The sequence below is a fragment of the Hippopotamus amphibius genome, chromosome 14 (assembly GCF_030028045.1).
Source record: "Hippopotamus amphibius kiboko isolate mHipAmp2 chromosome 14, mHipAmp2.hap2, whole genome shotgun sequence".
Classification (NCBI taxonomy): Eukaryota; Metazoa; Chordata; class Mammalia; order Artiodactyla; family Hippopotamidae; genus Hippopotamus; species Hippopotamus amphibius.
In genome coordinates, this window is record NC_080199.1 from 64417881 (window position 1) to 64443833 (window position 25953).

At 41.3% G+C, this 25953-nt stretch overlaps 1 protein-coding gene and 1 non-coding gene across 4 annotated transcripts in view; one reads left to right on the forward strand and one right to left on the reverse strand.

Annotated features, from left to right (window-relative positions):
• The window catches only part of WDFY2 (WD repeat and FYVE domain containing 2), a 169858-nt gene that overhangs the window by 61812 nt on the left and 82093 nt on the right, over nt 1-25953 (forward strand). For 2 of the 3 annotated variants that reach the window (XM_057707862.1, XM_057707863.1), the window contains exons 2-3: nt 8460-8527; nt 22448-22521. In XM_057707862.1, the coding sequence (XP_057563845.1) occupies nt 8460-8527; nt 22448-22521 (142 nt within the window). The remainder of the gene's footprint in view (nt 1-8459; nt 8528-22447; nt 22522-25953) is intronic. The other variant, XM_057707864.1, reaches the window with a different exon arrangement.
• On the reverse strand, nt 5335-5406 carry TRNAE-UUC (transfer RNA glutamic acid (anticodon UUC)). Its single transcript has one exon. It is a non-coding gene; the product is annotated as a tRNA-Glu (tRNA).

Sequence of the window (25953 nt, forward strand, 5' to 3'; positions counted from 1 at the left end):
CCCCAAACAAACAAAAATATTAGGAGTTTGTGACTGGCCGCTTATCCTGCGTGGCTCCCCGGTGTCCTCAGAGCAACATCAGCCTCTTCAGCAGGGCGGACAGAGCCCTCGGTGGGCTCCTGCCTGCTCCTCTGTCCAGGCTGTTTTCTCATGACTCCCACCTTGCCTCCCTCCCCTGCTTGCTCTCCCCTCCTTCTTCTGCGCCACCCTCTCCTCCTTTCCTCTGGCAAATACCTCCTCATCCTGCATTTCAGACACCACCCTCTCTGGGAAGCTTTCCCTGCTGTCACCTGACCCGGCCCCAGGTGCTCCTGGAACAGCACTGGCTTCTCCCTACTGTAGAGCTTACCTTGCACAGGTGGCATTTGTTTGTTTTTGTACATTTCACATACTAGTACCTCGTGGGTATTTAGTAAATGTCAAATGAATTAATGATCAAGTCAATGATTGAATGTGTAAGTGCGCTTGTGGGCAGTGGGGGAGAATTCCTAACTTCTAGATATTAATAGTCTTAGAAAATCCAAGTTGTTCCAATCCTGGTAATTCATTGTCCCCACCAGTAGAAGCAGACATAAAGATTGCCAGAATGTAAAACAAAGGCTATATTCCTGGATGGGATGGGGGAGGTGGACCTGGTGTGGTGCTCCACCGAATATCTGTGTATCAGTGTGTTCATGCACAGACACACACACACAGACACCCAGTTGAGTAACCGTGTCTAACTAAACTCTACTGGCAGCGTACGTATATCAGCCCAGGTCAAAACAAGGAAATCACACAGATGGAAATCTGGGGAATCTCATAAAGGGACCACCTGACTCCCCTGCTTGACTGCACCGCTCTGTGTGATCCTGCTAGCTGCTGGGCTGAGGGCTGCCTGTGAGGATGACACCCTGGTCCTGGCTAAGGCTGTAGTTCAGACAGGCTCTGGATTGGGTTCTTTGGAGGGACTTGGGGTAAGATGGGAGGCAGCCTGGGGGTACCATTCCCTTTCTTATTTCTTAATGAGTGGATACTGGAGCTGTAAAATGAAGGATTCCTAGTTCCTTTCCATCATCTCATCCAACACAGTGTACAGATTTCTTGGTGTCAACCCAGCCTGGTTGCTGCCCTTCTGCTCAAGGCCTGTGTGCAGGTGTAACCAGAGACTTTCTGACGAGGACAGGTGGGGCGTGGGTGACCGCAGGGAGGAATTTTTGACCGATCCTTTTGATATGTCACAAATGATGAGCAACAGCTTTCGACCTTGTGGGACTTGGCCCCGGGGCAGATGCCGAGTATGATAAAATGTGGTTTCTTCTGACTGTATTTAGAGCTCAGTCACAGAGCCAACTAGCTCTGATGATAGGGGAGTTTTGATAAATGCTGCAATTTATCTAACATCTATTTTAACCTTAAAAAAAAAAAAAACTTTTTTAGGTTTAAGGAATAACAATTAAGGCCAATATTTTAAAGTAATTTTTACTTGTTGAAATGTGGTCAGCTGTGTCCAACATATGATAAGACTATGCTGTTTTCAAAATGGCCCAGCTGCCGAACTGGCTGAGGCCCACGGAGGGTACCCTGTCTTACTGTTTTTGAGACGAGCATCGCTTCTCCCCAGTGCCTGTTTCTGCCTAGTGCTAGGAACCTGGGGGAGAGGAAGAGGCAGGGAGAGAAGAAAACAGGACGTGGCTAGGTGGCCTGTGCAGTGTTGTGTTGGGTTCCTGCACCCCGGGGCTACGTGTGGGGGATGAATGCAGTTTCCCTGCATTTCAGCAGGGTCCTGCATTTTTCTTCTCCAATACACTGACCTCTACTGGCTTAACTCTGACTGAGTCACAGCTGTTTTTTCTTACATGTTTTTTCAAGGAAAAAAGTTTTCACTCAGTATTAAAAGCTTTTTGTGTTGCTTTTTAAATATAACTTGCAGGAAAATGAACATTTGACTTATAGGCGCTTACTATAGTGGAATTTACATATATCTAAGAAATTCCTAACCATCCAAATTGTGCTTTTGACCTCTCGGATGCAGTATCTTTTTTCTTTTTAAAACTGCTATTACACCATCGAATATAAGAGAATATGAGAGAACAGATGTTTTTATGGCACTTTATTTTTAGATTGTAAAAAATATCAATTGCCAGATATATGTTAGTGTAGGGAAAGCAGTATATTTAGTGCAGAGAGCACAGAATTTAAAATAACTGCATCCACTCACTGGGCAAATTGCTTAAGCTCTTTGGGTCTTACACTTTCATCTCTAAAAAATGGTTTCTATTTCATAGGGCTTTGTAAGGATTGAATGTGTATGCAGAGTGTTTGGGGGGCTGTTATTTCTGTAGAAATGTTTCTCTTATTAACATTAAAGCTAATATTATCCTGCTACCTTTTTGACCTGTACAGCTATTTAAAAAAATCTTTAAACAAACCTTTGCTAACTATATTGATGTGTACTTTTTTTAATCGGGATTTTTAGGAACACTGTTACTTAAAAAAAAAAAGTGTGTGTGTGTATGTCTTTATATATTTTTAAGATAATTTTGCATCTGAAAGATCATTGGTTCAGCTAACATTACGACAGGGTAACAACCTTTGTGCACATAGCATAGGTGCTACCTTCATCTGCAACCCTCATGTAAGAAGCTGCTCCACTGTAATTGCTACTCAGATGATCTGTAGCCATTTTAAACTCAGTATATTGAAGTGAAACTCACCTTGTTTTTCTCCCTTCCTCTCCCTCACCATGTTAGGGAGCAGCTCTGCACGGTGTAGTGGCTGAGAAAGCCTCTAACACCTTGTAGGGGTGCAGAATTTGCCACCCCAACGTATGTCTCTTTGGTATATTAATTTTAAACTGGTTATTTTCTAAGAAACAGTAGACATGGGAAAAACTCTGGAAAGTTACTGTTTTGCAAGAAACATTTACATTTGTAAGGGAAATCTCTGCTTGTGTAAGGGTGTCTCCCTGGATGCACCAAGTCTTCTTTGGAGGATGACCAAATCTCTGGAAACTCTTATCAGTGCAGAGGGCAGTGACTTAAATCTGCATCACAATCCTACCCTTGTTTACTGTGCTTTTCCTGGTGCCTTCCCACAACTGACTCTCCCCACCCTCAATATCCTCTTTTGTCTTTAGCTGAGGATGGTATTTAAGGGTGAGGGCTTCAGTCATTTTGGACAGTTACTCAGTTTACCTGGGTCATGTATACATGTTATTAAGCTTTTGATTTTTTTCCCTGTTAATCTGTCTCATGTTAATTTAATTCTTAGACCTGCCAGAAGAACCTGGAAGGGTAGAGGAAAATTTCTACCTCCTTACTTTCATTCATCCAACAAATATTTATCATATATTTACCATGGCCATGCACTCCTAGGCTCTGGGTAGACAGTAGTGAGCAAGAAAAGAATGTTCTTTATCCTCACGCTTCTTTTCTTTTCGGCCACACCATGTGGCTTGCGGGATCTTAGTTCCCCGAGCAGGGATTGAACCTGGGCCCTGGGCAATGAAAGCGCTGAGTCCTAACCACTGGACCTCCAGAGAACTCCCCCTCATGCTTATTTTCTAGTGGGCGAATCAAATTGTAACCGAGCGGGACCCTGTGGGGCCTTCCCAGGACAGAGCCCTTCTCTGTATCCTCTGCTTTAGCTCCTCTGTGAAGTACCTAGATAATAGTATGTGATGCACATTTCCTGAGTTGTTTTACAGATGTAAAAACCCCCACCAAATGGAAGATGTTAAGTACTTGATGGCCATGAGCACGGTAGCCCCCAGGCCTACTGGAACCTAAGGATGGATGTTAATCCCTGTAATACCACCCTGTGACCTCACCATCAACCAATCAGAGCTGATCACATACCCTGTGACTCCCCCCTTCCTCACCTGGCCTTTAAAACTGCTGTCCTGCAGCCCATCAGGGAGTTCGGGCTTTCTGAGCACTGCATGTCCCAGATTACTTGTCTGGCGCCTTAAAATAGATGCTGCACTTCCCTTTACCACAACCTAGTATCAGAAGATTGGCCTTCCTGCCTGTGGATGAGCAAGTTTGGTTTTAACAAGATAATGAACACATTTACAAGCAGGTAGATCAGAGAGCAGATTGTGGCCAGTGCCATGAAGGAAATACATGAAATAACAGATTCCTTCAGAGTCAGCACTTCCTGCACCGGCTGCGCTTTCCCATGTGGATTAGATACTGTAACCGGGAAGAGCTAACTTGGACTCCACGTTAGATCTGTGTCTTTGATTTTAACCTTTGCTTTTTGTTGCTTTTGTTATTATAATCACACATGATGGCCTGCTTTAGGGCGCACTGCCCCTCTGCCTGAATGTTAAACTAAAGTGACTCTGTTCAGCTCACAGGCAGACAATCTGCCCCGCCCACCTGTGTGAATGGCAGAAATTAACATATCCCCTCACTGAGGCTGGTCATTCCCAGAGATGTTTTGCAAGACTGATGGCCCTTTCACTTTACTTCCTCACGGCCTCTCCCTCTCTGATTCTATAAAACAAACCATATAAAACCCCCGTAAGATGGTTTTTCGGAGACACTAGTCTGCCATCTCAGTCTGCCGGCTTTCCGAATAAAGTTGTGTTCCTTGCCTCAACACCTAGTCTCCGATTCATTGGCCTGTCGTGCAGCGAGCAGAGCAAGCTTGGACTTTGTAACAGTACCTTTCCTACATGGCCTTAAATAGATAAAGTACTTGCAGCTCTTATCGGGTACTGTTTTAATGATGTTTTCTTGTCTGTCCACGTGGAGCTCCTGCACAAAGCCTGGCATATAGCAGATGTTCAGTACGTGTTAAAGAAATGCACTCAGGAATGGATAAATAATTTATAAGACACCTTTGTAGATTAAGTATAAAATCCCCTGTAACAAGGAGTGAGATGTTCATTATGTTGGCCAATCAGGAAAAGGTTTGGGCTCTTGAACGCTCCCAAGCTGTGGTGCGATAGCCTCGAATTATAATTGTCTTTCGTTCACTGGTTAGGAACTCTAGGCTAACTCAAAGGTACCTCCGACTCATATGTTCAAAGTGAACTCATGATACTTCCCCAAATCTGGTCCTTTTCCAGTGTCCCTCATCTCACTCAATGAGAGTATCATCCATGCAGTTGGACAAGCCCAAAACCTGAGGAAAGACATTCCTTTCCTTCATCTTCTCTCCCAGTTAATATGTATTCAGATCTTGGTAATAAAATCCACTTAACAGTGGCTTAAGGTAAAAAAATAAAATAAAATCATCTCACAAACAAGTCTAAAGTTAGTTTAAAGCGTTGGTGGGTCAGTGGTGTTTGATGTCAACTTTTTTTTTTTTTTTTTGGCCGCACCACGCAGCTTGGGATCTTACTTCCCCAACCAGGGATTGAACCTGGGCCATGGCAGTGAAAGTGCCAAATCCTAACCACTAGACCACTGGGGAACTCCCCTCAGCATATCAGCTTTTATCCTCAGGCTTGCTTGTCTCATGCTCAAAGATGATGGTCTCAATTCCAGGTGAAGTCAGTATTGATTCTCTTCGTTCTCCTTTCATTCTTTTTCTTTCTTTTCCTTGGACTAGGTAATTTCATTTGTCCCATCTTGAAGTCTGCTGATTCTTCTGTCTTCTCACACCTATCGTTGACCACTTCTAGTGAATTTTTCATTTCAGCTATTGTATTTTTCAGATTGGAATTTCTGTTTATTTTATTACATAATTTCTATCTCTTTACTCATTTTCCCTGCTTGTTCATACATCCTTCTCCCGATTTCCTTTAGTTCTTTGTCTGCGGTTCCCTTTAGCTCTTTGAGTGTATTTAGATAAAGTCTTTGTCTAGGAAGGCCAGTCAGTATTTGGACTACTTCATTGGTGGTTACTGCCACTTTTTTCCCTATGAATGGGCCTTTTCCTCCTTCTTTGTATACTTTGCAATTTTTTGTTGAGAACTGGATATTTTATTTAATTTTATTAAAATTTTTTTGATGTCTAGACATATTTTATTAAAATTTTTTTTAATTGAAGTATAGTTGATTTACAATGTTGTGTTAATTTCTGCTATACAGCAAGGTGACTTAGTTATACACATATATACATTTTTAAAAAATATTCTTTTCCATTATGGTTTATCCCAGGATACTGAATATAGTTCCCTGTGCTATACAGTAGGACCTTGTTGTTTATCTAGTCTATATGTAATAGTTTGCATCTACCAACCCCAGTCCATCCCTCCCTCACTGCCCCTCCCCCTTGGCAACCAGAAGTCTGAGAACTAAATATTTTAAATATTATAATGTGGCAACTGAAAATCACTTTCTCCCTCCTCTGTAGAGATTGCTAAAGTTTCTGTTCTTTTATCTCTGAGGTCAACCAGTGATTTCTTTTAGTGCCTGAATTTCATAAAGGAGAAAAAGGTCTTCCTTCCCTTTAAATTTTTTTGGCAGACATTGCTCCGGAAGCCCATCAGCCCTAGGGGATTGAAACTATGGCCACTCTCTTCTCTAGTCTCTCAGTGAATGGCCAGGCAAGTCAAAACACATCCCCAAATTTTGGAGGACAGGATTCCCACCCTGGTACCAGCAGGCCACTCTGTGAACAGGGCCACCGTCCCCACAGCTGCCTGCTACGGGGATGGGGCATGCATGATGGCAGCTACAAGTAAAATGTGAAATTTACTGACATATACCAGCTTCTTCATCAAGCATTCCCATGGAGGCTGCAAGTGTCTAACCAGACTTTAGAATTCTGAAACAGTGATTCTGACAGTTCTTCCCAGCTCAATAGTTGCTTTGGTACAGGGAGTGATTCTTGGAGCTTCCTACTTTGCCAAGTCACTCCTGTATTTATTCTTATTGAGATAATAATTCTCATATTAAAATGTTGTATTGACATGTTGTAAAAAGAATTTAAGTGAAGGCTGATATGTATATAAATAATGTATATTTCTTAAGAATTATTTTCCATTATACCTGTCCATCCCACAAATTGGCTGCTTGACCAAAAAGATGGAATTTTACATGTATATGTAGTGGTATCGCTGTATATTGCTATGTCATATCTTGTGGCTGTGCAGAGATAATGGCATTTCTTTATTGCGTCTGTAGTTAGTCTAGTCTTTTTCCTCCTATTCTGATTGGGAGACCCACTGATTAACTGGGGAAGAAATCCAATACAATTTAAAACTTAGTCTAATGTGATGACTTAAATAGTCTATTTAGGTAGTGCCCAACTCTCCCGGGGACAAAAATGCTCAGTGTCTGCTTTTTACCCTGGGATGGTTTAAGGGTGTAGGGTGAGGGGTGTGGTGTATATGATCCGCTAGCAGCAGTGGGGCACTGTTCGTTTCCCTTGGTTTGATGTTTGCTATTTCCTCTGGTCTCTGGGGCAATGTCCCTTTACCTCCTAGTTATGTTTGCCTTGCAGTGCCTGGTGGTGTAACTCGTGGTAGGGCCTTTCTGGTTGGTAAGAACCCAGCAGCATCCCCTGACTGGTTTATTCTCTCTTCGGCTCCTCCTCTCTGAGCTCTCCTGGATGCCTGCCATGCCTCTGTCTGGCCCACTGGCCTGGAACTTCACCCACAGCCTTTGCTACAGGATTACCCTGTTCCATGGTGGGTTCCGTGGCCAGCCCTCTAGCTCAGTAATCTGAGTCTCAAGAGTTTATGCTTGACCGTGTTTGGAAAAACCCTCTCTCAAGATGGCATGACTTGTAAGCCTGTGAATTTACTATGTAATCCTTCTGTGTGTGTCAGATGTTGCTTATTGCTTCATTTTATCTCTTCCTACCGTCTTCCCTAGCAAATCCTAATTACTCCCCAGGGAGATGAATGGTTCCAGCAGACTGGGGCAAAGGCCGTATACTCTGAGAGCAAAACAACTACAAAAATAATTTTCAAACACTATCACACGCGTGTATGTAAATATATATGAGCATAAAATTTAATTATCCTCAAATATTTAATTATAAAAGTCATGTAAGTCTAAATGAATACAGCCTTAAATTTAAGGCATATAGGATCTTTAAAGAGTCATAATAGGTGTGCATGCACATATATATATAATGTGTATATATATATGTAGTTAAGATATATATGCACATATTATATAGAGATATGTTGTAAACAAACATATGTTACACATATTTATATGTAATAATATAATTATAGCAGTATAATTATGTCATATATACACACAGAGTTGACCCTTGAACAGCGCAGGGGTTGGGGCACAGACCCTCCTTGCCGTGTAAAATCTGCATGTAACTTTCTAGCTGGCCTTCTGTATCTGTGGTTCTATACTCTGCAGATTCAACCACTTGTGGATTGTAGTACTGTAGTGCATATTTGGTGAAAAAATCTGCTCATAAGTAGAACCATATAGTTCAAACCCATGTTGTTCAGGGTCCACTGTATATGTAATTAGGAGGTTTGGTTTCTGTCTGTCAACACGCCCATGAGCAGAAATAGTGTGATTTCACACACACATTTTCTTTTATTGCAGGACTGTTCGTGTGTGGTTAAAGAGAGACAGTGGACAATATTGGCCAAGCATATACCATGTGATGCCTTGTAAGTATCTGGATCTCTGTCTTTGAGCATCAGACATGGACCCCAACTCCCCTTCCTTCCCAGATTGCCTGCTCTGTATTTTCTTGAGTAGAGATGCCTGGGGGTTGGGGTTATCATTATAATGGAAAGTACAGTATTATATGTAAAATAAGAAGATTGTTCTGAAATGCCTGTATATTCACAGCTTCTGAATAAGATTAACGGAAGGACTACAGCACCTAGGCTCCCTGATTACGGCAGTCTCCCTCTCTTTTCCAACTTTTTGTTTAACTTTTTTGTAAAGTACTTCCTTAGACAACTCAAAATTTTGTCCAGTGATTACATTTGTGAAGTAATTTGTTCTTGCATTGTTGTTCTATTATTTATTCAAATTCAAGACATTCAGCATTGAACATTCAGTTTTGAAAAGGATTTGCTTAGGATTGAAATGGTCTAATTAGAAGTCAATCTCATTTCCCCCAAATCTGTGAGACATACGTCCTTGCACTGATAAATAGTGACTCTTTCAAATAAATTTTTTTTAAAAAGATGACTGATTCTTAGATTATTACACTGGCAGAAGTTCCCCTGCAGGGAGAGAGCTGGCTCCCCCAGATAGGAAATTTCTTTTTAGTCTAGTGTTTTATCGTTGAAATTAATGAAGTTTGGTTAATCTATTGCATATTTATTTTAATGTAAAATAATTATTTAAATTTATTATAAGTGATATTATTAAATGTTTCTCTTACTCCCCTTCCTTCAAAATTTTTTTTAATTAATTAATTTTTTTTAATTATTTATTTTATTGGCTGTGTTGGGTCTTTTTTGCTGTGTGTGGGCTTTCTTTAGTTGCAGTGAGTGGGGGCTACTCTTCGTTGTGGTGTGCGGGCTCGTCATTGCCATGGCTTCTCTTGTTGCAGAGCACGGGCTCCAGGCGCGTGGGCTTCAGTGGTTGCAACACATGGGCTCAATAGTTGTGGCTCACGGGCTCTAAAGCACAGCCTCAATAGTTGTGGCACATGGGCTTAGTTGCTCCGCGGCATGTGGGATCTTCCTAGAGCAGGGATCAAACCCGTGTCCCCTGCATTGGCAGGTGGATTCTTAACCACTGCACCACCTAGGAAGCCCCCGTGACCTTCAAATCTTAATTGAAATTGACATGCCAGGAAAATGCCCCAGGTTTGTGGTTTGGGTTCCTGTACCCTCTGGCTTCCTGCAGTGTGCACCTCTTCCCCTGATACAAGTATCCCAGTTTGAGTACTGCATACTGCAGTGTACAACCAAAAGAATTATGCCTCTGGCAAAAGAATACTGTAATAACTTAAACAACAATTCTTCCTGTTTATGAACAAATACATTATTAAGGATGTAATGGATTTCTGTGATTTTCAAATTTCTCTGAGGTTTGCATTTCTTTAGAATTGTAGTGAATAGATGATCACCCCGTAGTTGAACCAAATAATTCCCCTCTACATTAGTGAAAAAGAAACTTATAATTCCGAGTACTTATAGTCCCCTCTTACTGGTTGTGCCTCCAGCAGACACCATGGCACAGTAAAGACCCAGGGTGAACTCTTTTTAAGCCTCAGCAGTGATGAGGGCTTAAGTAAATGGAAAGGGAAAGGAATTCTCTGATTTTTTTTTTCTCTCGTTTTTAAGTGGTGTAACCAGTCTTACCTATGGTCCTCTTCATCACACTTGACATAATATCTAACAGGTTAAGATGGGGAAGTTCTAGAGTCCAGCAAGTCGACGTTAACCCCGAGGCCTGTCATTCCCGTATGACTGTGAAGACAGAGGAGAGGTGCGTGTGGGCAGCGTGATGAGGGCTCGGGGGTGGCATGCAAGGAATCTTCTTGAGATGGATGTTGATAGTTGACGGGAACCTCTTGAAGATTCGGGATCCTAAGCGGTTGCTTACCCACCCCCTCCCCCGTACACACATCCACCCACAATTGGCATCATGCTCTAATAGTCTCTTTATTTGAATGTCACTGAGGATACAGAGAAGCCTCGAGTTGCATTTTCATCCTTTATTAAGCTGTATCCTCGAATGACGAATGGCTGCTGTAGCTCCTGCACCTGGCATAGGTGCTCAGTAAAGAAGTACCTATTGGAGACTTGAATCTGGTAATAAAGATGAGTTCCCCTGAGAATTTTTTTAAATAAATTTATTTATTTATTTATTTATTTTATTGGCTGCTTTGGGTCTTCGTTGCTGTATGCAGGCCTCCTCTAGTTGCGGTGAGCGAGGGCTCCTCTTCATTGTGATGCGTGGGCTTCTCATTGCGGTGGCTTCTCTTGTTGTGGAGCACGGGCTCTAGGCGCGCAGGCTTCAGTAGTTGTGGCACACGGGCTTAGTTGCTCCTCAGCATGTGGGATCTTCCCCAACCAGGGCTCGAACCTGTGTCCCCTGCATTGGCAGGCGGATTCTTAACCACTGAGCCACCAGGGAGGCCCTCCCTGAGAATATTATCATACGTTTTCCTAAATGATTGAACATGATCTTTGAGGAAAAGGACCCTCTACTTATTTGCATATATTGCCTATGGCCTCCTACTAAAGGGAGTAAAGAAGGGATTACTTTGCTATTAACATGTGGTCTATGGATGGAGCATCAGGGTCACTTGAGAACTTACTGGAAATACAAATATTGGGTTCCACCCCAGATCTCCTGAATCAGAATCTGTATTTTAATAAGATCCCTAGGTGATTTGAATGCCTTTTAAAGTTTGAGAAGATTGCCTTTTGGCATCAACCCCCCACACCCTGATCTATTTCCATATGTTTATATGAACACTTGTGAAGCCTCCTGTCCGTATAGTGTGGATTTGTAAATACGTAGATGTAAGTACACATTCTAGTCGATCAGATATTTACTGCGCACTGACTGTATACAGGCCCTCAAGCTAGGTGCCAGGAGATGCAGACCAACAATGCGTGAATGGCCAAGATGATTTCCATAACCTTTCATTGTTGGCTGGTTCCATCTACCATGGCAGGGGGTAAAAGAACAAAAGGCTGCGTTCTTCACAGTTGATCAGAATTGGTTTTTCTGTTCCTAGGGGTCATATGCACTTAGATAACATAGGAAAAGATCTCTGAGCAAAATTTTTGTTTAACTTGGCAGAGGCAGAATCTTATTGCATAAGGAAATAGGCTACGTTTTCGTGTCCATTAGAATTCATTTATTGAATTTCCAAAGGGTTTTTTTTTTCCCCAGTCCTTTCAAAGGTGTTTTGTTAAGAGGTTACTCGTATTATCCCTAAATAATGGTTATGTGGTATTAGTTACAAAGTGAGTGGAAAAGTACAGTATATCTGGAGGCTGTAACATGGACACCATAAGGCAGATATGACCACGTTGTGTGTTTACAGCAGTAAACACTACGTAATAAGTAGTATTCCAAATCCAGAAGAAAACGTAAAGAAAATATCTTGTACGTGCAATATATGGTTTGTTTATTTTGTCCATTAAAATAACTTAAGAAAAAAAAGTTGAACTCATAGAAACAGAGAGTAGAAAAGTGGTTGCTGGGGCAAAGAGGTGGGAGAGATTGGTAAGAGGGTGTAAAGTTCAGTTACAGGATGAATGGAATCGGGGGATCTAGTGTATAACATGGTGACTGTAGTTAATAACACTATTCTATGACTGAAATTTGCTGAGGAGACTACAAGTTAAAAGTTCTCGCACACAAGAAAATTAAATATGTGAAGTGATGAACGTGCTATATCTTAATAAAGTTAGAAAAAAATAGCCACAGGACCTGAAATAAGCAAACAGTGGGGAAAAAAACCCTTATAAATAGAGTATTTGTCATATTCTGGGTAGGACAGTAACGTTTTATAGCATTGAGAAGAATTTGAAGTTGAGTGGAGGGAAGGAAGCAGAGGCTTTAGACGAATAGTGAAGGCCAAGTTTGAGGGCAGGGAGTGAGCCTGAAAGGCAGAAACTGCATGAACTTCCGAGAGTGGCAGGTAAGAGAAAGATGAGCAGACACATTGTGATCAAAAACCCAACCACTGCGTCGCGGGCGTCCTCGTAGCCTGTCTTTTCTGAGAAGCTCCCGCTTCCCCTCCAGGAGGGCTCCAGGAGAAACCAGACGTGCCTGGTGAAGGCTGTTTGCCCCTGAGTCAGCCTGATTTTCCCAGGAATTCAGAGTTCCGAGTAGGAAATGCAGAAATTCAACAGCTGTGAGGCATTTGTGTACATAAAGAAGCAGTGAAAGCTGATCTGCCTAAAAGGAAGTGTGAATTAGGGAGGAAGGGCCCCTTGGCTCCGGAGGGAGAGAGGCCTGAGCAAGTGATGCCTTAAGGTTTTCTTCCTCCCCCTCTAAACCCCCAAGCCTGGCTGTGCTTCTGCCTTTAAGTTCAAGAGAGAACCCCTCTCTTACTGCCACGTGCCCTTTTGCACTGGAGTCCACGCCAGTGGGTTTCTGCTGCTTGTCGCTGCAGGTATCTGACTCAGCCTCGCCCTGACTGTACACCTCCCAGTTCCTGTTTTTCACTTTCTCCTGGGTCTCTGTGATCTTTAAAGAGAAAGAACCGAGCCATACATGTCCCTATTGGTGCCTCTGAGGTGTTGAGCTGAAAATAGTGTGGGAAAAGTGAGGACAAGTAAAGGTGAAAAGCAGAAAGAAATACGCTGTTTTCTTTCATTTCTTTGGACAGTGCATTCAACAAATTTTTTTAAAAAATTTTATTTATTTATTTATTTATTTATGGCTGTGTTGGGGCTCTGTTGCTCCTCTCGGGCTTTCTCTAGTTGCAGTGCACGGGCTTCTCAGTGCAGTGGCTTCTCTTGTTGTGGAGCACGGGCTCTGTGTGCACAGGCTTCAGTAGTTGTGGCATGAGGGCTTCAGTAATTGTGGCACAAGGGCTTCAGTAATTGTGGCGCACGGGCTTAGTTGCTCCGAGGTATGTCGGATCCTCCTGGGCCAGGGCTCGAACTTGTGTCCCCTGCATTGGCAGGCAGACTTTTAACCACTGCACCACCAGGGAAGTCCCCATTCAACAGATTTTAAATGTCTCTTCCATACCAAACACCGTGCAATGTACTAAGGACAGAGAGTTTAATACAGCAGATGATTCCCATTTTCATGGTGTGTACAGTCGGATGGGGCAGGCAGACCTCACATGAGTACCACCCATGGTGCATGGTGTGTTATAACCTGAGAAGTAGGGACATGGTCACAAAGGGTCCCCAAGGAAGGTCCATTTTAAACCCTGCTGTCTGTAGAGAATTTGGGGTGACTGATAACTTGTTTTGTAGTTTCCTATAGGCTGAATTTTATGTCTGAGTGAGAAATAAGTGCAAGTCCTTATCAAATATTCTTTCAAAAATAGTATCTTCTTGGCATATCTCACATAGTAGGTGGAAAGTAGCCTGTTGCACAGTCAAGTTACAACCTGCCCAGCTGGGACTGCCTGACCTTGGATACTAGAGAGGGACCTTCCTGAGGGTACAGAATTAAGGTTTCAATTATAGCCATAAATGTGATTATTTGTTCCAGGCTTCTAATAGATACCATTTCACCCACTGCATTTGCATCACACTACAGAGGAAAAAAAACGCATGAAAAGCACAGGCATTCCTGTTTTCATGGTTGAGTTATTTTAGATTTACTTTACCAACTAGGTTTGTTATTCACGGGGTCAGACAAAGGAGTGGAGAAGAGAGAGCGCAGGCAGGAGCCTGGGTGGCAGGTGTTTGAGATTTTCTTACTCTGCAGTATTAGGTGTCATGTCTGGGCCTTTACTGCCAACTTTTCCCCTATGGAGAATAGTTAGAGCAACTTGGCTGCCAAAGGTGTAGTGAATAGGAGGTTAAGAGGGCCAGCATCTCAGGCCTGAGTGAGGGTTGGGCAATTGGAAAATCTCTGTGGAGTCTGTCGTTGCCAGGACAGGCAGGTGGAATTTACTTTGACTCCTAAGTGTTTATGAATTTGTTCCCAAAGCAAAACAGAAGATGGTTTCTTAAAGGTAATTACAAATGAAAGGCACACCTAATAACTAAAATGACCGATTTTATCATATTTCCAGCTCTGTGCCTTGGCCTGTTAGGATGGCATTTGTCCAGTCTGAGGGTGTGGTTTTCCCACCAGTGTGGCCACTTTACCATTTGCTCAGCTAACTTCTATTTCTTAGAACTTTTTATTTTTAATAAATTTATATATTTATTTATTGGTTGTGTTGGGTCTTCGTTGCTGCGCACAGGCTTTTTCTCTAGTTTCTGTGAGTGGGGGCTACTCTTTGTTGTGGTGAGTGGCCTTCTTATTGCTGTGGCTTCTCTGGTTGCAGAGCATGGGCTCTAGGCACTCGGGTTTCAGTAGTTGTGGCATGTGGGCTCAGTAGTTGTGGCATGCAGCCTCAGTAGTTGTGATTTGCGGGCTCTAGAGCGCAGGCTCAATAGTTGTGGCACACAGGCTTAGTTGCTCTGTGACATGTGGGATCTTCCCAGACCAGGGATTGAACCTGTGTCCCCTGCATTAGCAGGCGGATTCTTTTTTTTCAGATTTTTATTAATTGTATTTATTTGGCTGCATTGTGTCTTCGTTGCTGCACACGGGCTTTCTCTAGTTGAGGTGAGTGGGGGCTACTCTTCATTGAATTGCCCAGGCTTCTCATTGCAGTATCTTCTCTTGTTGCGTAGCACAGGCTGTTGAGTGAGCGGGCTTCAGTAGTTGTGGCACGTGGGCTCAGTAGTTGTGGCGCGCAGGCTCTAGAGAGCAGGCTCAGTAGTTGAGGCACACGGGCTTAGTTGCTCCGTGGCATGTGGGAATCTTCCCAGACCAGGGACCGAACCCGTTTCCCCTGCACTGGCAGGCAGATTCTTAACCACTGCGCCACCAGGGAAGTCCCTCAGCTAACTTTTAAAGTATAGGAACTCTACTCAGTGAAGTAGGTCAGACAGAGAAAGACAAATACTGTGTGATTTCCCTCCTGTAGAATATAAAGCACCAACAAGCAAAATAAATGAACAAACCAAATAAAAGTAAACACATAGATACAGTGAGAACAGAGTAGTGGTTACAGGGGGGAGGGGAGGCGAAATGGGTAAAGGGAATCAGCTGTATGGTGATGGATGGAAACAATTTCACGCTATAGGGTATGCAGAAGTAGCAATATACTGTACACATGAAACTTATGTAGTGCTATAAACCAGTGTTACCGCAATCAAAAATCATCTAAAGCTTTTTTAAAAGTTTAAAACCTAAATAAATAATAGCTCAAAAATAAAGTATAGGAACTCTAGTCCTCACTGAAAAACTTGATTTTGAACTGTCCGCTTTTCAGTTTTTATCAACAGCGTGGTTGAGAGAAAGGCTGTTTATTATCAATGGTGGGCAGCGTGAAGGACACACAGTCCGATTATTCATCTGTGTCCTGAGTTTCCGGCTTCGTGTCAGCTCTCTGCAGAATGCCTTCCTTCACGGGGCCCTCAGTTCATACTGCTGTGTGTGTACATGAAATGCTTTATCTGCTTTCAGGCAGTTGTCTACCATCGTGCTCAGTGCCCCTTTGAAGAAACACGAAGGGAGGTTACTTTTCCGGTAGGAGAGCCAGAAGCCCTTGGCTTTCTCTAAGGCAGAACTTCCCATCCTGTGTGCTGCAGCGTCCTGGGATGATCCAAATGGATTACCAGCTCCGAGGACTGATCCGTTTGGGCAGGGGTGATCCGTCATCTGGGCCCTAGCAGTCGCTTCCATTTCCTCCAGGCTGTTCACATCTCAGTTCCTGTGCGTATCTTGAGGCAGAGAAGATTAGGAGGCACCATTGTAAGGACCTAGTACGCAGTCCTTACGGATAATGTGAAACATGGGATCTGTTATATTCCCAACAGATCTTGATTTTCTCTCCCTTCTTATATTTTCCTCCGTCAAGACTTTTTGCTTATTTCTAACATTTGTTTTTATTGTATCTGCTTTTAAAGCCACTTCAAAATCTTTGTGAAATGAGATAGGGAATGCATTGAATAAGTTATCTTAGGTAAGACAAATAGAGAGATGCAATTTGAACATAGTCTTACTGTTTACATTAAATCCACCGAAAAATATGCATTGTTTAAGATTGGAATATTCAAAACTTCTTGTAGGGTAGTACCTGTGCCTGGGTGGGAAACGGGAATTTGATTTTCACTTTTGCTACCAATTTGCTGACTCAATTCTGGCAAGTTGTTTCATTTTCTCTGCTCTGAAATTAACAGATAAACTGTCCATTTTCTTTGTTCTCAGATTTTGGTTATGAGATAACGTCAAATAAGTATTTGTAAAGTACTTTCAGGTTTTTGGTGTTTAGCAAGGTATAGTAGTATCATTGCTGATCTTTTTTTTTTTTTTGGCCACATCTTGTGGCTTGCAGGATCTTAGTTCCACGACCAGGGATGGAACCTGGGCCACAGCAGTAGAAGTGCCATGTCCTAACCACTGGACAGCCAGGGAGTTCCCCTCTCATTGCTGATCTTAACCCAGAGGGACTAGGAAAGGTTGGCTAATTTGTGAGGTTCTGGCTGGATTGGTTTTCTTTTCCCATTTGTTGGAACTGTAGCCTTAGAGCAACTTGAAATTGAGGATTTAGAAAATTAAAATGATTAATATGCTTATATTGATATATTTATATCTGGGATGGAAATGAGTTATTTTGTATGTCAATTGCAAATGTTAATTTTCCCATTGGTGGGGTCTAAGGATTAGGATTTAGGACAGTGGAGATGGTTCGTGTACCATCCCACCCCTTCTGCTTGGTTTATTGGAGTTTTAGAGGAAATTCATGTGGGAAGATTAGTGATTGAAAGGTATTTAAAGTAATGAATTTGGTATTTCTGTTTTTATAAGATAATGATTGGTGGCTTTTAGATAATACCTTTAACTCAGTCGGGGGGAGTTTTTTGGCAGTGGGGGATACGTGTGTAATTGGGAAATGTTCATCCTGCTGTTTAATTTATATCTTATTTCAGATAACTTCTTGATTCCCAGTTGGGAAATATATTGCTCCTGTGTTGGTTTCTTTTTGGTATAGTTTGTATTATAGAACCATGTATAGAAAATAACTTGTTGTTTTCACTGTTGACATTTTCAAAAATAATAGTGTATTCTGGTCTTCTGGAAAGGTGCCCAAGGAACTTTGATGTTTAACAGAAATGAAGGAAAACGTAAATTATCCAAATGAAAGATAATAGATACTAATTAATCTGAATAAGTATAGCATTTATTTAGCATACTCTTATTTGATTTTCATCTGACAGGGTAATTTAAAGCTTACTGTAGTTAGATCACTTTACTGTAACTTAAAACTTGTCTGGGAGAAAAAGGGACCACTGCCAATTCACTGTAATTTTGCTGATGTTACTCAGACTAAATTAAAAGAAAACAGAGGGTTAATTTCAGTTGAGTGCATAAAATATTTGATTTAAATGAAAAATCCTTTTTAATGCTAGGCAAGTGAAATCCTAAATATTAGTGTTCTTAATAAAGTAAAACATGGGCTGAATATTGTAAACAAAATAAATACTACCTTGTGACATACAGTTGAATGGAATAGTGTCTGAATTAAATCTTTGCTTTGTGGTGGTGGGGTGCTCTTTGTAAGGCTCTCTATTCAAGGCCCTCTTATCGTAGGATCCTGACATTTAACTTCACCAGGATGCCTTTGACACCTGAAGTTTTATTCATAGAAGTACTATTGCTTATTTAAAGTTCCCACCAGCACATCCCATGAAGATTAGTGTCTCCTGCCAAATAATGCCTTTAGCATTGTAAAGCTGTCAGAGTGATTGAAATCCGCAGTTCAACCTTCAGCAGAACTTGTGTTTATTCGAGTAAAGTTCAACCGATCAGCAAAGGACCAGAAATAAATTAGTCATAAAATGAAAGAATTATAGGTATAAATAATAGAAATTGGGAAACTTTCCCCCATTTTGAGAATGCCTCCTCTCAACTTAAATTTTTTTTTTTTTCGGAAAGCAAGAGCAGTATTTTTTCTTAGATCACCGTGGGATAAAAGTGTTAGAAGTACAAGCAGCCAGTTTCTCTCTTAACCACTTAATTATTGCTCTGTTGGAGTTGATGTTGGTTTCTTGATCCCTTTGCGTAGGACTCATATTCTGAGCTTTTCCCCCTCCAAATTATATGGTCATTAATATAATCACCCAGACTGGGGTTTCTCTTTATTTTCACTCTGCCTAAACTTTAAGCTGAATACCTGTCTTAAACTACAAAGACTTCATTTTTAAGAAACAGTATTACAAAAGTGTTTAATTTTAAAGAAAAGATTTTGACAGGCCACAAGGTCTAAAGTCCTGATACTAATATAAGAGAATATTATTTCCCATTACCCATAGACCCCTGCAAATTTCTTTCCTATCATATTTGTTCTTTTCATGATCTTACTTTCTAAAATTTCAACAAATACACTTCTTTTGATTGTCATCAGTCTGAGACAGAGAAGGGAGATGGAAAATCTTGATCAGATAGCCTGGAAAATGAGAGTTCTCTCATTTCTTGATGAAATGTATTTCAACTAGAGTCTTGCAGTGCAGTTTTGATAGAGGAGTCAGAAGAGGGGAGCTGCATTGTGATTTTGTAGTACTGGTTGCCACTGCACTCAGCTTGTGCAGAATGCAGGGTTTTTTTGTTGTTGGGTTTTTTTTTTATTGTAATTTTATTTATTTATTTTATTTATTTTTGGCTGCGTTGGGTCTTCGTTGCTGTGCGCAGGCTTTCTCTAGTTGAGGCTGGAGGGGGCTACTCTTTGTTACAGGCTTCTCATTGCTGTGGCATCTCTTGTTGCAGAGCACAAGCTCTGGGCATGTGGGTTTCAGCAGTTGCGGCTCACGGGCTCTAGAGCACAGGGTCAGTAGTTGTGGTGCATGGGCGTGTGGGATCTTCCCAGACCAGGGATCGAGACCGTGTCCCCTGCATTCGCAGGCGGATTCTTAACCACTGTGCCACCAGGGAAGTCCCGAGAATGTAGTTTTAAAGTGGGAAAATGGAACAGTCTCTCAGCCAAGTTCATGACCTGAACTTTCAGCCATCGGAGAGACCCAATTATTTCTTCCTCAACTAACGAATTATTCGTGTTACAGCATTTAAAGCCGAATTCTTCTTTGGGAAACATCACATTTTTGCAATCTGGCTACAAATATTGTGTTCAAATCATATTTTGTTTGTTTTCTCCCTTATTCTTCCTTCCAAAAGATTCCCTTTCCCATTTGGTCATAATTGCCATTACTTTTCTGTGTCTTATTATGCTTCACCAGACAGTTTTGCCCTTTGATATTTTCTTGCACAGATGGATAGGAGCTTATTTTGTATGGGCCATAGCACTGGTCTTTCAGGGTTGCTTTTTAATTAATTTCTGGTGAGTTGAAGTTAGAAGGACCTCTGTGTCAATTTATCTACTCCTCCAACCCACCAAAGGAAAGACATTTACTATAACAACGAATGTGGGTATCGGTGTTTCTTTCAATTCATTCCTCTCCTTGGCCCTGTGGAGCCTGTGGGTAACCAACCCAGGGCCTCTTCCCGTGGGAGTGTCACAGTTGGGAGATGGTTTGTTGAGCATCTTAAGCTCACCTACCAAAAGTCTTTAAATACACACACACACACACACACACACACACACACACACAGAGGGTTGCTTGGTGTTTCACCATAGTGGCTCTTTGAAGGTGTGTATGCACCTTGGGGCGCCTGGGAGGTAATGTTCTCTGTCTCTGGGAGTCCCCTGTCTATAACCATCTGTGTTCAAGCATATGGGCTCTACAGCAACAGAATTTCTATTAAAACTTGTTTTTGGTCCTTTATAGGAAAGGTCTTTCCTTTTGAATTCTGGTAGCATTTCTTACTATCAGTATAAAGCGATGTGAACTAAGGAAGTGACACTGGGAACAAGTTTTATATTATAGTTCCTATATATGGTTGGTGTCATAATCTATAAATTCCTGGTAGCAGCTATAGTACCTTATATATCATTGCATCACATGTCTAGAACATAGTAAGCATTCTAAATTTTAAGAATAATGAAATTTGGTAAATGGGGGAAAAATAAGGAATAATGAAATAACAATGTTGATTTAAGGGCAGCCTGTGCTGTATTGTTATAAAAAAAAAGTCTTTTAAATCATGTTCAAGGATCAGTGGGTTTTCTAATTATTATATAACCAGATAGGAACTTTGGAGTGAATCACATAGAAAATACCTTTATATGGTCAGGCAGGCAGCTAAGTGATAAGATTTTTCTTAATTATATATAGCCGTTTGGGCTGCAGTCAAGTTTTGCTTATATGCTCATGCTTATATCTTAATAAATTGTTAGCTATTTAAAATTTTTAACAGGAATAGCAAAAAAAAATAAAATAAAATGTTAAAGAAATAATCTTGTCATTCGAACACAAGAACTGTGTTTAGTTTTTCAATGTATTTTTATGTGTGTGTATACTTTAGGTAGTACTGTAGTCAGTGTATTTTTTTCTTTTGCTTTTTTCAGCTAACATGATAGTTTTCCATATGAAATCATTAAATTTTAATCCTTCACACATGTTATGGGATTATGAGACCTGGCATATTAGCATCTGTGTAGAGATTTTGCCAACATAGTTTATAGGCCAAAGGCGAGAAAGACTGGCTTTCTTAGGGCAGTGCATTAAATATCATTTGATTGCTTTTTTTCCCTGCAGTGAATCTAACTTTGTGGCTAAACCAAAAGAAGGTATTTTGCTGTACTGGTGGAAGTTTGAGGGGGAAATTATTTTTTACATATTTCTATTTTCTAAATATATCATATTTGAAAATTAGAAAAAATGTAAGTACTTTATGCAGTTTAGAAGATTTTTGTTGTTGTTCAGGGACCTTTTTATAGAGAATCAAAAAAATGTTACTAAGTGATGTGTTTATGAAGTGATTCTGTTAGTGGAACTTGAAATTCTTTTATACTTTAAAGATAACCTAAGTTGGGTGTGTGAAAATAGGACTGTGTTTGAAATATATCTTTGAACCTCTTCTAGCTTTTTTCCCCCTGTGTGACCTTGGGTAAGACACCTAATCATAACTGAAAAGTAAGAATACAAATATTTGATGCTGATTATGATTTTGATGATGGGTAATTCATGATCTACAGCGCTACTGGGAAGATGCGGGGAGAAATTTAAAAGTTATGTTGAGCTCTTTAGAACAGTATTTCAGTATAGAATAAGATGTCGAAAGGCCCGCATTCTTACAAACATGCATAGACAGGGAAGGCTGGGAACCGGAAGCTGACTTGGCCCCTTGGAGCCAGTTCTGCAGAGCAGAGAGGTCCTATCCTAAACTGGGTGAACTGACTCACCTGATTTCTTTCCTCTGGAGCCTGGCCCTGTGTTGAGTTGATTCTTAGACTGAGACAAAGGCTCCATCTTTTTCCAGTTGGCAGCCTCCAGCATATGCCTTGAGTACTGAGAGTAAAAGACTTCTGTTAGTCCACATGCCCCACATCAGTTCTGAATAAAAAAGTAGATTTCTGTACTTGTGCATGGAGTGGGAGGAGGGAGGGTAATAAGATCTTTCTTTTGTTTCCCTAGTTCAGAAAAGATTGGCTATTTCCATTAAAGATGGGGTTTGCATGGAAAAGAGAGATTGGTGACAGAAGGCTTACGCAGCACAAAATATTGTTCATCTAGTCAAAGCAAATTTAGACTTGATACTGACAGAATAGCCAAGACCATGCCCCTTGGAACTTGTGCTGTTTGAGAATATCATATTTGTTATATTCAGTAAACGGATAACTGGAAAACTAGGGGTTGGCTGTGAAATTACTGTTTTTATTTTTTGGTGAGTGGGAGTTAAATGAACTGTTTGTCAGGAAATAGTGGGAAAAAAATAGCCACACACTTTGAGCTAGTTAGTCACTCCTGAATCCATGAGAATCATCGTTTTGTTAATTTCATCAACATGTTCATTTCTTTCAGCTCCATGTTCATGCATGTCTTTTAACCCGGAAACAAGAAGACTGTCCATAGGTCTAGACAATGGTACAATCTCAGTAAGTACACATAAATAAGATTTCCAGTTGAAATACTTCCCTTCCTGTGGAGTATGTATAATATGTGTATTGTGATGAGAATTTATTAGTTTTTTTTTTTCAAATTAACAAATTAATTTTCTTGCTAAGTTAAGTGGAAATTGCAGTGCAACAAATTCTGGTGAGGTAAAGGGAGATCTGTCATCAGTTTCAACCTAAATGCTGACAAGATTCAGCTTGACTTACACATTCACAGAGGCTAGAATAGTAGGGGCATTACAAGGCCACGAAGTGAACTACATGATCTGGGGGTTGGCGAGAGCAAGCTGGGAGCCTAGCGGCTTTGATCAGATGGTTAATTGTGGCGTCACACACTTCCCCACACAAGGGACGGAACACGAGGGAAAAGGCTCTCTTAGACCTGTGTGTCTGATCTTGTCTTTGATACTTGATATTGTCTTCCTTCCTCCTTCTCCTGTTCCTTGCCATCTTCTTAACGCCCTCTAGCATGTGAATAGAATTCTGTCAATTTGTATAAATTTGTTAAGAAAGCACAGGATCAAGATTTGGTCGCTTGGGTAGATCGAGATAAATATTAGACCCTTTGGTTATAGATCTTGAGGGAACTGAAGCGATCAGAGACTGAAATTTCAGGTTTTACTACTTAATCATCTCTTTGCATATTTATTTTCAACTAGTATATTACCCAGTAAGACAGCTGATCTGGTAAGTTCTCCATTTTGGTATATGGTCCAGTATTGCCTTCAGAGACCCTGCTTTGGGACCTGGGGATTAGAAGACCCTCCTCTGGCCACGCCTCCCCAAAGGATGAGGGATCTGAGGGGCCAAGGGCATGTGCCCAGCCTAAGCCCTCACTCCTCCCACCCGCATGCTCTGGGTTCTTGATTCTGGAATTTCCTGCCCCTGAACAGCTTAGGTCCTGCTTCTAGGGCCTACATGGTCTTTTCCTTGGGTCCATCTGGAGGAGAATAAAACTAATAAATGTACCCTTGGCCTGAAGGGTGCCCCAGGGACTGTGGTTTGAGGTGGGTAGGTGTCCTCATGCATGCACAAGGCCCCTCAAGGTGTTGATAGAGCTGAAATGGGAAAGTGAGTGTGGGCTGGCCCTCCCGTGTCACCACACTAGATGTGGAGCTTCAAGGCGTCTAAAAATTTTAACTTTGTACCTGTGCCTCCTGGTGGTTGAATGTATATTTGTCAAGATTGAAGGAAGAGACCATATTTTATAGTTTAACTTGATTTATACTTTTTACATATTTAGACACATGGAATGTGGGTCTCCATTTCTAGTCTTCACCCAACTCCTTGAGGGGTCTGAAGAGGTGGGCCTGACGTTTGCTATCTGATCTTTAGTCAAAACATTTGTTTGGTGATCTTTATGGAAATTTTTAACAGTATTGTTACATATAAATCAGTCCATTGACAAATATTTATGGAAGTCCTGTAAGATCTGATGCATCGTAGGTCTATAAACCCTGTTCCTTAGGAGGACGGAAGAGAGGATCATGTTACAGATCTCTGTCTTCTTTAAGGAGAGCCATTTTTAGTTGTTGGCGTGTGTGTACGATAAACTTATTTTTAAAAGATAAGGGGAAGCTGAGACAAAGCGAGAGAGTAGCACAGACATATATATACTACCAACTGTAAAATAGATAGTCAGTGGGAAGTTGTTGTATAACAAAGGGAGTCCAACTCGAGGATGGAAGATGCCTTAGAGGACTGGGGCGGGGAGGGTGGGGGGGACTCGAGGCGGGGGAGTCAAGGAAGGGAGGGAATACGGGGATATGTGTATAAAAACAGTTGATTGAACTTGGTGTACCCCCCAAAAAAATAATAAATAAAAAAAAAAAAGAAAAAAAAAGATAAGGGGAGATAATTGAATTGTTCAGTGAACTGAAGTTTCATCACAAAGGAGAATCTGGAAAGATGAGCTGAGATCCATTTATTGCCCAACAGTTCATGTGTGTAACATGCACTGTCCATGAAAAGCCTTGTGTGTACCTAGCGTAGGTGATTCTTTGCATTTTTGAAATCAATATAGGGGGTTAGTGGGTGCTGATAAACTTGATTTTGAAGGCAAGACAGGTGAGCAAACTAACTTATGGAGAGTTCTGACTATTTATTCTATGCAAGAGGAGAGGCTATCTTAGCCATTATTCCTTTAGTAAATGAAACTGCCAGAGAATCAGAACTTAAATCAGGAACTGGGCTGAGATGATTCTCTAGGTGTGTCAGCTCAGTGTCGAGATACCAAATCTTACCTTACTCGATCTTCTAAAAAAGATTAAGGGCCTGGCTTGAATGAAATTGTTTCCTTAAAAGTATCTCTTCTATGCTGCTGAAGAAGGTGAATTGTATAATCTACCTGTTCTCATCTGAAGAATTGTAAAGAGCTCTTCGTTAGGGAACAATACAGTGAGAGAACAGTGTGTTTAAGGTTCAGAATTCTCATTGATCACTACAATATCAGGTTCTTTACTGAAAATGCTTACACAGAGTCTCAGCTGTTTAATAGTTTACTTTCTAGACATGAGAAATCCTTCTCAGAGACTATAAATTTTCTGTTTCCTGAATATAGCAAATACATTTTGGAAGAAATGCTATTGGTTAACTTATTTGAAAACAAAGAAAGGAGGAAATCGGAAAGTAAATCCTTATTTCACTTTATTTTACTGAATAAAAGAGATTTAAGAGGCAGTTAACCTTGTGTAACTGAGAGTGTATTAAAGACGAAGTAGAGATAACAAATATAGACCATTCTTTCAAAAGCTTGGCCGCCAAAGGAAAGGGAGAGAGGCTTCCTAGGTGGTGCAGTGGTTAAGAATCCGCCTGCCAATGCAGGGGACACGGGTTCGATCCCTGCTCCAGGAAGATTCCACGTGCCGCGGAGCAACTAAGCCCGTGCGCCACAACTATTGAGCCTGTGCTTTAGACCCTGTGAGCCACTATTATTGAGCCCATGTGCTGCAACTACTGAAGCCCACGCACCTACAGCCCGTGTTCCACAACAAGAGAAGTCACGGCAATGAGGAGCCCGCGCACCACAGTGAAGAGTAGCCCCCACTCACCGCAACTAAAGAAAGCCCGCACACAGCAAGAAAGACCCAACACAGCCAATAAAATAAATAAATAAGTAAATTTAAAAATAAAATTAAAAAAAAGGAAGGGGAGAGAGAGAGGGTGAGTGCTAGAACAAGATGTGATGGTAGATGAACAGCAAGAGGGTCCAGAGCAATTTCGAGAATTTAGCTTTGGGAAGGAATGGAGAGACTTTTTGTTTTTCCTTTTTTAAGCTCTTTATTGGAATATAATTGCTTTACACTCTTGTACCAGCTTTTGAGGTACACCAAAGTGAATCAGCTGTATTTATACATATATCCCCATATCCCCTCCCTCTCGCGACTCCCCCCCACCCTCCCCGTCCCGGCCCTC